General features: G+C 53.7%; 4 protein-coding genes across 4 annotated transcripts; 1 reads left to right on the plus strand and 3 right to left on the minus strand.

Moving 5' to 3' along the window:
• Nucleotides 1-4467: 4467 nt before the first annotated feature.
• PG986_004748 (High-affinity glucose transporter g.t1.c1) lies at nucleotides 4468-6283 on the plus strand (the record flags this gene model as incomplete). Its single annotated transcript, XM_066840970.1, has 3 exons — nucleotides 4468-4655; nucleotides 4716-5535; nucleotides 5597-6283. 3 exons carry the CDS (start codon nucleotides 4468-4470, stop codon nucleotides 6281-6283), a joined length of 1695 nt encoding a protein of 564 aa, XP_066703597.1.
• Nucleotides 6284-6601: 318 nt separating this feature from the next.
• PG986_004749 (oxysterol binding protein) lies at nucleotides 6602-8077 on the minus strand (the record flags this gene model as incomplete). The annotated part of the gene is made up of 3 exons (XM_066840971.1): nucleotides 6602-7435; nucleotides 7524-7904; nucleotides 7991-8077. 3 exons carry the CDS (start codon nucleotides 8075-8077, stop codon nucleotides 6602-6604), a joined length of 1302 nt encoding a protein of 433 aa, XP_066703598.1.
• A 1619-nt stretch (nucleotides 8078-9696) lies between these two features.
• PG986_004750 (uncharacterized protein) lies at nucleotides 9697-10335 on the minus strand (the record flags this gene model as incomplete). The annotated part of the gene is made up of 1 exon (XM_066840972.1): nucleotides 9697-10335. The coding sequence occupies one exon, from the start codon at nucleotides 10333-10335 to the stop codon at nucleotides 9697-9699; it is 639 nt and encodes a 212-aa protein (XP_066703599.1).
• A 1491-nt stretch (nucleotides 10336-11826) lies between these two features.
• Nucleotides 11827-12207, minus strand: PG986_004751 (uncharacterized protein; the record flags this gene model as incomplete). The annotated part of the gene is made up of 1 exon (XM_066840973.1): nucleotides 11827-12207. One exon carries the CDS (start codon nucleotides 12205-12207, stop codon nucleotides 11827-11829), a length of 381 nt encoding a protein of 126 aa, XP_066703600.1.
• Nucleotides 12208-12331: the final 124 nt, after the last annotated feature.

Genomic DNA, 12331 nt, shown 5'->3' on the forward strand with positions numbered 1-12331 from the left:
TGAAGAACTAGTTCCAAACGCCAGCCAATTAAACCGAGAAAACCCGATAAGTGATATTGATGTATCTTCAAGTTATCTCGGTACGTGACACCACCACCAACCCCTGAATTCCAAGATCAACTCCATTATGGAAAAGGGGCTAAACATACAATATGCTAACAGTGCATATTCCAACTCATCACAGCACAATAAAGACGGTCACTGGCACCCAGGTGTTTGAAATGAACATGCCAGGCAGATTGGCACCAATGTAACGAACCCGGACTTCATAATTGAGCCAGCTATCGAATTGAATTTTCTCGCGTTGGTCATTTACTTCTCTTTCCTGAAGACTGACAACTCACCCACTTCATCTCAGAACGTCATTGACCTTTCGACTGCCTAGTTTAGCCTGGTGATTATCTATACGAGGGAAGCCGGTCAGATATTAGCCTTATTGTCGTGTGTGCAGGGACTTTCTGCGATGGCAAGTGCCTCGTAATTGCCGACGACACAGTCTACATGAGGGACAGTGGCGACACTATCTGCAAGGACAACCGCATGCTGTTCAACGCCTATAGTATGTCCACGAACTAATAGCGGTATAGAATGCATGGCTACGCTGCAGATTTCGGTGTTGAGGCGAGTTTTCCGTCGCAAGCATGATATGGTACGTCTGGAACGCAAGATGAAATTGCTACAAGGCTTCAATTGGTCCTGCTAGAGCCGGCCGAATGCATGTAGATCTGCAGATAGTTAGCAGACACTTTGATATGTTGAATTCCCTTACAGGTGTGACTGTGACAGTAGATCAGATTGACGTTGAATATGTTTCGTTCTATGTCTGGCATCCCCAAGCGCTCGTAGCTCAGACCTTTTGCGTGATTTGCTCAGGATTGTTTTCTATTTTTAGTGGTACCAAAGCTCTGGCAGGTAAAGGAAATAATTCCTTGCTTGAGCTTTAGTGCTGACACAGGCCGGACCGAGCCGCCGCTACGGAACCAAAACTTCCGCTCGACTATTTTAGCATGTACTTCGGTAACATTTAAAGCAAGAGATCAAAATTCAAAACCCGATTAGGATTATTAAGAGAGCCTAAATACGAGTGGCCAACTTGGCAAACTCCGAAGATATACTTGGTAAGAAAATTACATTCCTACACATGGGTATCCAAAGCAGTAAGGGCAACAAAGGGTCCAAACTAAAAGCATCATGGGATCCGATACAAACAAGACGGCATCGAGGTCATCCAACCGCTGTTTGGCCATCGTGATGTTGGCAACTAGATATATTCAGTACTAAGGAGCAAGCAGCACAGGGCGTCTATATAAACCAACGAAGCCAAACCCTGTCCTTTCTTTTACAGACATCCCTCCTGATTCTTGCAGGATACGGGTATGATGGGGTTGTTCTGTCGATCAAATGCTTGGCCGGGGAAAAGGGGTGTTGAAGCTGGCCAATGTCACACTGCCTTATGGGTTGAAGTCGTTGGAGATCTTATTTCCGCAGAAATCCTTTTCTAGATACGAGGACAACAGCATTTATCATGGAGTATAGGGGACATTAGTAATTTTGCTTGGGTTTGTTTCGAGATGGTTGAATTCTTTTAATTTTTTTTTATTTTCTTTTTTCTTGTTTTCTCTTTTGTAGTAGTCGAATCCCCTCCCTGAAGAAGGTATAACTCAAAACTCATGGGCGGTACTTGTAGTGACGAACGCGTTGCTGTCTTTTTTTGTTGACGGTCTTGGACCATGGTTTGGAGCAAATTGGTTTCATTCTAGACACGCTTCCTTTTATTACTCAGCAAAGACTGCCTAGATAGTTCACGTTCATTTGACATCAATCATTCTTGAAAATGTATGTTCTGTCTCCTCCCTGTAATACGATACCAACCCCGGACCTACATGGCTTCTGCCGCTTGTTGAGGCTCACGAGGCATAGCTACAGCATTCGTCTTAACGCGATCCTCCTCACTGGCCTCGACGAGCTGAAACCTCACATTGCCATCATTTTGAAACCCTGCTACCAGTTTATAAACGGGAAGTCCTGGCTGCTGGCCAACATTATAGTCGAAGACGTATGCGTAGCATTCGTAGTCAGTCACTGTGCTGACTTCAGTGACCTAAGGATTGGGCCAGGTGACGACGCAGTGGAAGTCGACGCCGAGCTGGTTACTGGTGTCCTTGAGAAAAGGTTCCCATAGGACTCTCTTGGCGTTGGACTCTGCTGTTACTGGCGGTGTCGCTGAATGAGATTACTGAGGGGTCAAGGGAACGCAGCAGGTCGAAACTGATCGTGGCACAGAGCCGGAAGGACGGCTGGGGCGGTGGTAAGATCTTGGAGAGAAACCGAGACTGGTATGAAGGCGATGGGGTGGTAGTGAATGTGGTATGGGATTTGTGGTGAGATATCTGCTGCTCTACCTGCCTTGTGGGGAAACCAGCTAGTCTTATTCAAATTGGATGCCTCGCTTACGGGGGAAAACGTTGCTCCGTCTGTACCATGTAACTGGAGTGCTGTCACCTGTCGACAGGCTGACATTGCGGCACGTACTCTTGGCGATCTAGAACAACGGTATTGTTGTGTCAGGGGGCCAAGGTCGGTCTTGACGATGCTATGAGATGTATGAAAGGGTATGTCAGGATTTGACAACCCGGGAATCTCATGATGATACCAAAAAGGGGAACCGCCACTTGGGTACTGAAGGTCACTCTGCGCAATACGCAGCACGTTTAACCCAGAAGCATGTCAAGGGGCTTGCGGAGCGGTGCGATAGTCTTGGCCGGCCGGTCCCCGGAGGCTGGAAATGCTGTTTTGGTTATTTGCTTGTGCATGTGACGCCGGGGATAATGGCGTGCTTCGGGGTCAGGGGTATGCAAGAGGCAGCAGTCTTGTTCTTCTGCAATGCCCAGTGCACGATGCATCGAGCATGCGTAAAGTCCTGCCCAGCTCAAGCATAACTGCAACTAAAAGGGCTGACAGGTTGAGCCGACGCGTGAGTGATTTAAGTCGATCCCGGGAGCTGAGAATGTGGCCGGTAGACATCAATTTAGCGGACATGTTTAGGGGCCCAAGGGCCGAGGATGGGCCCCAAGCCTCCCACTCTCTGTGAATTTGGGGGATGATGCTGAGCCTCGATCAATCTGCAGTTAAGCAACTGCGAATTGGGCCAACGAGGCGCTTTTCTGTCAGTTCGGGTTATTAGCATTGATAGAATTCGGTCTAATTGGGGTTTACTTCATTTGTGGAATGCGAGATATCAAGTAAAGTATTAGTTTCGCGATCAGTTGTCGTCATTTGATGATTGCGGGACACGTTGGAAGCGGGAACAATACCCCCACACCCACCCCAGTCTCCAGGTTTTCCAGCTTTGCGCGGGGTTGAGAGTCCACGAGCCCCAAATTTCCGTCAAATTCCCCCATTTCCCCAATCAAACAATCAGCGAACAGTTTCGACCTCGAATGATGGTAGCAATAAACCATTGAGAGTGAAAACGGCCGTATTCCAGATTCCTTACTCGGGCTTACGTTTCACCACTCCTCTTCGACTGCCGCGATAAGACCGAGCGCAACAACCGAAGTCAGCCGTGTCTTGCGCGACTTTTCAAGTGATCTGACTCAAAACTGCCTGCAGTAGTCCGTCTTTGCTCATGTGCCCGAGTTGCTTACTGACGGCGGTGAGGACGATCCAGCAAACGGACCGAATGTCTCCAGGCCAGAATGCGGCGCTCCGCGAATCTGCGACCGTGGTTCATGCGATCTACGCAAAGGCAAGTCGGGATTCTGGGGTATCACCAGGCTGATCTATGGAGCTGATCTCCCCAGATATACCTGGAGTTGGAGGTCATGACGTACAGCGCAGAATCCGCAGAAAAGGACGCAGCGGATCCGGGCAAAATGACGTTTCGCTTTTGGCCAGCAATCCACCTGCAACGGCCCCCTTGCCCGTTTCTTGGGGACCCCGACTTCTCCGGACTCCTAGTCTGCCTACCAGCCGGTAGTTTCGCCCTAACCCGCAAAACCGATGACGCTGAAATCGACGCCGCAAAGCTTGTCCGTAGGTAAGCTTCCAGTATTCCTGCTGACCTAGGGCCTTGCACATGCACCTCGAAAGCATGCACCAGTACCCCTGTATTGCCATTCCTGAAAATGACTCGGCTGCTGATCTTTCCTCTCCCCGGGTCCGCCGTACCAGCGGATGACATGGGATTTCGGTGGAGAGGTCCTCAGGTCCATCCAATCCCCGATACAGGCCAAAACCCTGACCCCGTCCCAGCTCCATGGCTCGGGTCTGGGGAACTGTCCGCTGAAACTGCGATTGCATGACGAAAGAAGTGCGCAGAAGCTGGTCAGTTTATAAGCGCTGGACTATGGCCGTCCTCACGATATTTATGTCTCTCTTCTTCACATCGCTTCCTATGTGCTTGCTATACCCCGGGCCAAACAGTCGAGTAAGCAGCTAAATCGCCAAGAGTGCTGATTGCCCATCATGTTGGGCATGAGCACGCACGTTACGTTCGACCATGTCAACGTTGATAAGAACGAGCCCGAGAAGGCCGCGAGCCACGTCGATGGCCCGTCCACCGCCGACACCCTCGACTACTCTCCGCTGCGGCGGCTGACGGGGCGCTCCATCGCCATGGGCGCCCTCGTCTCGATGGGCGGCTTGATCTTCGGGTACGTCGTGGCCAGTGGATGATATCAAAGGAAGATGTACTAACCGACCTTCCCTTCTAGTTACGATACCGGCCAGATCAGCGGCTTCCTGGAGATGCCCAACTTCCTCGAGCGGTTCGGCTCCCCGCAGCCGCCCAAGGGGGAATTGGGCTTTAGCAACACCCGGTCCGGTCTCATCGTCGGCCTGCTCTCGATCGGCACCCTCGTCGGCGCCCTCATCGCGGCCCCCGTCGCCGACAAGATCGGCCGCCGCTGGTCCATCTGTCTCTGGACCATCATCGTCTCCGTCGGCTTCGTCATCCAGGTCGCCGCCTCGACGGCGTGGGAGCAAATCATGGTCGGCCGCCTCGTCTCCGGCTTTGGCGTCGGCGCCCTCAGTCTGTTGGTGCCCATGTACCAGGCCGAGACGGCACCGCCGTGGATCCGCGGCGCCCTCGTCTGCACGTACCAACTCTTCATCACGCTCGGCATTTTCTTAGCCGCGTGCTTTAACTACGGCACCTACACGCACCAGCAGAACAGCTCCGCGTCCTGGCGCATCGTCATCGGCCTCGGCTGGCTCTGGACCATCATGCTCGGGCTCGGCATCCTGCTCTTCAGCGAGACGCCCCGCTTCGACTACCGCCGGGGGCGGATCGACGAGGCCCGCCGCACCCTCATGCGCGTCTACGGCGCGCCCGCGAATCACTACGCCGTCCACCTGCAGATGGAGGAGATCGGCAGCAAGCTGCGCGCCGAGTCCAAGACCAAGCAGGGCGCCGTCCGGGAGATCATCACCATGTTCCAGGGCCCGCGCATGGCGTACCGGATCGCGCTGGGCATGATGCTGCAGATGTTCCAGCAGCTGACGGGCGCCAACTATTTCTTCTACTACGGAACCGTAAGTCACCCCCGCATCTGAACTGAATTCTCGACCCCCCAAATGCTAACAATTCCTGCAGACCATCTTCCGGTCTGTCTCCATCAGCTCCTTCGTCACCCAAATGATCCTCAACGGCATAAACTTCGGCGTCACCTTCATCGGCCTGTACCTCGTCGAACACTACGGCCGCCGCAAGTCCCTGATCACGGGCAGCGTCTGGATGTTCGCCTGCTTCATGGTCTTCGCGTCCGTGGGCCACTTCAAATTAAACCGCGACGCCCCCGAGACCACGCCCCAGGCCGGCATCATCCTCATCGTCTTCGCCTGCCTGTTCATCCTCGGCTACGCCACGACCTGGGGCCCCATGGTCTGGACCCTCATCGCCGAGATCTACCCGTCCCGCTACCGCGCCCGCGCCATGGCCCTCGCGACCGCGAGCAACTGGACCTGGAACTTCCTCATCGCTTTCTTTACGCCCTTCATCACCTCCGCCATCGATTTTAGATACGGTTACGTCTTCGCCGCGTGCAACGTCCTGGGCGGTCTGCTCGTCTACTTCTTCGTCCTCGAGGGCCAGGGCCGCACCCTCGAGGAGATCGACACCATGTACGTCGAGCACGTCCCGCCCACCCAGTCGGCCAAGTGGGTGGCGCCGCCGCCCGAGGAGATTGCGCGCATCCGTCGTGAGGCGGGGACCGAGCTCGTGGTGGACGATGATACGCCGCCGACGAGTGTGCCGCCTGCCAAACAAGGTCAAAGGGTATAGAAATCTCTATGATTTTAAGTTCACATTCAAACACATAGTTAAGCGGTTATGTGTATATATCATGAGTATTTTAAATATTTGCATATCGCATCAAGTAAAATATGTTAATCAAACCCAGTGAGAAGATCAACGGACCCTTCATCAGTAAAGTTACCCGGACGCCATGCAATACCCACCAGTGTCAACATCAAGTTACCTGTCCCAATTTAGTCCCTAAACCCGCCGAGTAATGTCGTCTGGACATCTTCAAAACCATGTGTCGGCCGTTACGCATTATCCAAACCCGCCCCGCATTGCCAGAGGAGATCATTATCCTTTTTAAGCACCGACCAAAATCTCATCATCAATCAAACCAATCCCCGAATCGAACCGCGTATGCGTCGGGCTCTTAACCCCCTCCGCCGCATTCTGCAACGTCCGGCGGTACTTGTCCTCGTCAAACTTCCAACTCATGCATTCATTGTTGTCGTCGTCGTTGTTGCCCTCGGACCGCTGCAGCGCCGCGTCGTCGGCGAAGCGCGCGAGCACGGGGTCTTCGGAGATGCGGACCTCGCGGAAGAAGCGCCGGGGCCAGACGCGACCGTCGGCCTTCTCTTCGCGCCGCAGCGCCCGCTGCGCGTTCTCGATGGCGCTCTTCTCGCGGCCCACGGCCATGATGTCGTTGGCGTCGATGGCGGTGGCGACGGCGTGCCAGGCGCGGCGCGACTCGAGGGGGTGCTGCTGGTCGAGGGGCGCGACCGTCAGAGGAGTGCGGCGCAGGCCCGAGAGGTCGACGTTGGCCGTGACCTTACTCTTCTCTCCGCCCTTCTTGATCGTGTAGGCCTTGTTCCAGGTGCCCTCGAGGGTGTATAACGGCTTCGACGGTTCCGAGGTCTTGGCGAGAGTCGCGACGAAAGAGTTGCTCTTACCCTTGAGCAACCAACCCTTGCTCGCGTACTCGACCCGCGATACGTAGCCCGAGCTGCTGTGGATGTACGAGACGCCGCTCAGCTCGGGTGCAATCTGGAACGTCATGATACCCTCGACGTGCACTTTGGGCATGGTGATCAGGTGGTCCTCATTGTGGCGGTCGATGTGCAGCACGCCGTGGCCCTTGCGCTCAATGTTGATGGTCGTGGAGAAGTAGGCTTTGGGTGCGACATGGCCTTCGAGCTGCGGGTGAGAAACACATATTAGCCTAGCTATCCTTTACTAGGTATAAAACAGTTGGAATTTAGGTGATGGATGAATCGGAACTTACACTAATGCCGTGCCCCTTGTTGAAGATCTTATACGCAGTCTTGGGTGGGTGATGCGACACTTGTTCGCTAATGAGCTCCGTCACGCCGACGGAATCGTCCATCCACCGGCCTAGGAAGGTCTCGCCGAGGAAAGGGTTAAGCGGCTTCAGCTTCTTGCGCTTGCCGTTCTCGTCTTTGCTGGAGTGCTGCTCGCGCAGCGTGCTGAGGAACCACTGCAGGACCTTGAGGGCGCGTGCTTCCGGGTCGGCCTCGAGTGCGGGCGCGACGAAGAGCTTGGGGTGCTCGGCCCAGTACGCCGAGTACTCAATGATGCTGGTCGGGGCGAGGAGGAAAGGCGGCGCGGTCAATGAGGTGAGGTCGCCCTTGAAAGTCATAACGGACTATCCTCACGAGGACCGTTAGTTGGCCAGCTCGCTCGTGGATTGTGCAAAACACCGGGGGGCGACTGTTGGATCTGGGGACGTACCTTGAGAAACTGGAACCATGCCGACTTGGTCTGCTCCTGGCCCTTCTTCTCATCCATGCACTTCGTGGATGCGGTCGTCAGCGACATGGTGAAGTGTATTCCGTAATGTGGGGTATATGTGGTATCGTTCGCTTGAACCGCCGACTAGGGACTCTATCCAATCGACGTAGTATGTAAAAGTAGATCTGAATGGAAAGAAGAACAAATCGAAAAGGGAAGATTAAACAGAATGGCAGGAAGTGACGTGAAAAGAAGAGACAATCGGGACGAACCACCCGGTCCCCTGATACATAGACTACTGGGTCCACGGGTGGGTACATGATGCTGGACGTTAATCGTGTCGCATATATCACAACCTGCCTTCGATTTGGCGGCCAGGCGGAGATCCCATCTCTGGTGCTCCCCTTCTCCTCACTTCGTCAGTGCACGATCCGCATCAGACCATGACAGCATGCCGGCAGGGCTGGGATGAACCTGGAGGCGGGCGCAGAGAAGCTACTGCAGGGCTACTGCATGAAAATGCGACGCAACGCATCGGAAATCTCGGAAATCTTGGAAAATACATATGGGCGAGATGCATCCGAAAGCGAAGCTTTTCGCTGCAATGGCCCAATGGAAAAGGGAAAGGCGACGCTGACACGCGTACAGTACGGTTACGCGGGCGCAGTTGCGCAACTCGGGCGCACATCTCAGATCTTCGACCTTGGGCCGTCAGCGTTGGTTGGCAAAGGCGCGGGACCTGAGACGCCAATCGCCTCAGCCAGGTCGCACTGCACAAGTCCCGGAAACGGCATGTGAAGGAGGGTCCTTGGGTGACGGGTCTGGTGAGAGGAGACGACAGGAGTGGTGGACAGGAAGTGGAGGAGGGGTCGAAATGGTGGGACGTTTCGCATTCGGCTGGCCCAGAATCAAATGCCAAGCCGGCAAAAGGATCCTGCTTTAGCGAAAGGAAAGGCACTGGGGGCAGCGCTGAGGATCACGTGATGCGGCCCTCACAGCACATCCAATGGTCCTGTCTTCCTTCAATGTTTCTGGGCCCGACCTCGATCCTGCTGCCATTCCTATCAAAGTCTTCAACATGTCTTGCATTTGATGGGATCAGCTGCCCATTTCGAGTCAGCAATTGATTGTCGCGTGCGCAAACAAATCAGAGTTGTCCAGTTCCTGATGGTGATTCCATGTCCCCGTCATCAAATGCAGGGCACAGTCGATTCCCATGCAGCTTCGACTCAAGCCTGATCTTTTCAGGCCCTCAGACGGGGATGATCCGCACGATTGGCTTCGCTAGCACCATGCGGAACCACGACTAGATGATCGGGAAAACGGCTGGGCTAACGTTGCGCCCCGGAGGCATCGTCTCCAATTGAACGCAATAGTTGGAATATTATCTTTGGTTTCGATATGTTTGTTTACTTTTGACCTTTTTCGACTCATAAGGTGGGCCAGCAAAGGGCAATGCCTCGAAATGGTTGCCACATGGTTTGAATTGGTGCATCGCTGGCACTGAACTCAGGACGACACGATATCTCTCTAGCAAAATGCAGGCAGAAATTCAACCTCCTGCTCCAAACTCCAGTCTCCGCACATGCTCTGACAATGCCTCCAAGCCAAAAGAAACGCATCGCCGCGATGAAGAAAACAAATAAACAACAACTCCACCAGCCCCATTCATTCAGGTCATTTATTCATACGCTGATCATGCCATCCTAATCAAAGTTCTCTTGGAATCGGCTGCGTCGCGGCTGGGGTGTGCTGCCAAGCTCACGGGCATTGGCCTGGTAAAATGCAACCACCTCGAGGTCGTTGACCGCGTTCCAGGGGCTGTTGAGGTCATCAGCGCCGTCGTTGTTGGCATTCTTAGCGCCATTGGCAACTCCGGGCTGGTCCTCCTCTTCGACGAGGGTTTCGCCGGATAAGCTGTACAGCGGGTTCCGTCGCCGCTGGCTGATCTGGCGCAGGCGGTTGGCCTCTTCCTCGGAGACAAAAGACTCATCGCTGTCGTCATGCTCGGTCTCGGAGCCTTCATCGAAGGGCTCCAGCTCGTCTTCAAGGGCCAGGAGATCGCACCACTTCTCAATGGCCTTGTGTATGTTGTCAACACGCGGGTCAGGCTCGGCGGCAGCATTGTCGCCACGGCGACGGTGGTGGCGAACGCAGTCAGCCACGAGCAGGCTGACATCACCGGGGCTGAGCTCGCTGGCCCAGGGCACCTCTCGCGCGACGGCACACCAGAACTGGTCGCCGGCCTCCCCGCTGGTCTTAAGCTCGACCGCCTTGTCCAGGAGCTGCGCCACCTTCTCGTAGGGGCTCTCCAGCCCGTCGAGGGCTTGCTGGAGGGTGATCATCTTAATAAGAGTCTAAGACAGATCGGTAAGTGTTGGTTCAGCGATTATTCAAGAAACAAAATGGGTTTACTTACGTTTCGTTGTTCCAGTAGGTAGGTAGTGGTGCTTCAGGTGTATTGAATGCAGCGGGTATTGTGCGCACTTGGTTGGAAAGGTACGCGCTTGTCAAAATGACAATAACAATAAAGTACTATCGTCACGCCCAAAAGGGGGCTAGTTTCCTCGGCGGCGATGTCATAATCGGAGGGATCCCAGCAACCTCAAAAGCCGGCCCATTCGGCGTTGGCGTTGGTGCGCCTAGACCGAGTTCCTCCGGGCCTGCGGGACGGGGTGGGGGCTGATCTCCCCGGCAGCGTTTGAGCATTGATTAGGCCTATTTCTAGCACTTTTTAGGTACTTGCTCCCATGTTTTTAGCAGTGTTTTGGTACTGGTCAGCCCCAGCATTCTCAGCGTTTAGATGTGAGCAAATCAATCGCTTACTAACCCAGTAGCCCATGGGATGACACGGCCGAGGATTGCGTAGTTACAAGCCCTTTCAATTGTATAAAGGCATTTCTTACCGCTTATTTTTAGGCGTGATTATCCATGGCGTCAGTGTGAGAAATGGTGCCCTGCCTGACGAGGGGCAGGTTATCTAGGCTCCCCTCTTATCGTCAACTCTGGCGGCTAATATCTCGATTATTCTGCTACAGCAACCGTTCACGAGCCCGCATGCGATGCATTCACGTTCAACGCAGCGTCGAAGAGCAGCGCCGAGGTTACGACCACCGCCGACTCCGGGCCAAGGAAAACGGCCGGCCATGAGGTGGAGTTTTACAACGTAATGGAAGCGCAAGACGACCACGGCAGCTCTGCCAAGCGCCCTTGGTATAGCTTGACGGCCTCCTCTCGATTTAACCAATAAGACTGGTTCCGGCAATACGCTAGCTTGGACGCAGTGACCCTGGCCAAGGTCATCGAAGACTGGTTCGACGCTTCTGCCAGCAGCGCTTAGGGGATCCGGTCTTCCTGTCAGCAGCGGCACTGATGCTTCTCGAGATGCTGTTTCGGCAGGGGCCTTTCAAATCCAACTTACTAGCCACTGGAGAGCTGCTATTTCACAGCAGTCTTAATATCTTTTCTCTTTGCATAACGTGTGCTAATTTCTTGCGCTATTAGAGACTGACATGAATATCACCGTAGTAAACATATATTTCATTGTTATCTAGGTGGTATTAAACGTGGCGGTTCTTTTATTCACTTTGTTTACCTCGGCTTGGAAGCTCCAGCACTCCCTAATTGGGCCCTCGTTAACCACCTAAAGAAGAATAAGATGTTTATGCGTGCTTTTGAGATTGTTATGATGGCTTTGTGATACAATGCATGCAAAGTTTTTAAAGAAAGCAAAAAGTGCTGAAGTTACTACGAGACTAGGATTTTCCCTATATGTGAAAACCCCTTGTCCTCGACTCCAAACCTCAAATATCCTGACCTCCTATTGGCTGATACATTCACGAACTCGAATAACCCATCACGTCCGTCTCTTTATTTGCCTCTTTCTTCTCGGGCTTCTTTAGCAACGCCTCCCTCTGCCTCTGCTTCTCCCTGAGGTCCGCCCGCGTGCCAATGTAGACCCAGTAGTCGTCCACGATAAAGTCCAGCAGGTCGCTATCCGCCGGAGGCCTTCCATCATCGTTATTGTCGGCCCATACCAGGTCCTCGAACCCCTCGGCGTCTTTGGGGAGGCCGTCGAGCCATTCCTGCGCCGGGGTCCGGAAGAACCACGTGACGAAGCTCCAGGGGGTAGAAGGTGCCGTCGTGGAGTTGCTGGGAGGGAGACAGGTCTTGTTGATGGCGGGGGTCGAGGGAGCGTCCTTGGTGGTGTCTGACATCGTGTATTATATGGTTAAAAGAGCCGTATTGGTTTGGTAAATGGAACACAACGTAGTGGTGTTGCTGTAATAGTGGATTCCAATCAAATGAACGAGGGTGGTTATATATGCTGAGGATCAAGGA

This window comes from Apiospora aurea, assembly GCF_038362705.1.
Source record: "Apiospora aurea strain CBS 24483 chromosome Unknown utg000003l_segment0_segment0, whole genome shotgun sequence".
Taxonomy (NCBI): domain Eukaryota; kingdom Fungi; phylum Ascomycota; class Sordariomycetes; order Amphisphaeriales; family Apiosporaceae; genus Apiospora; species Apiospora aurea.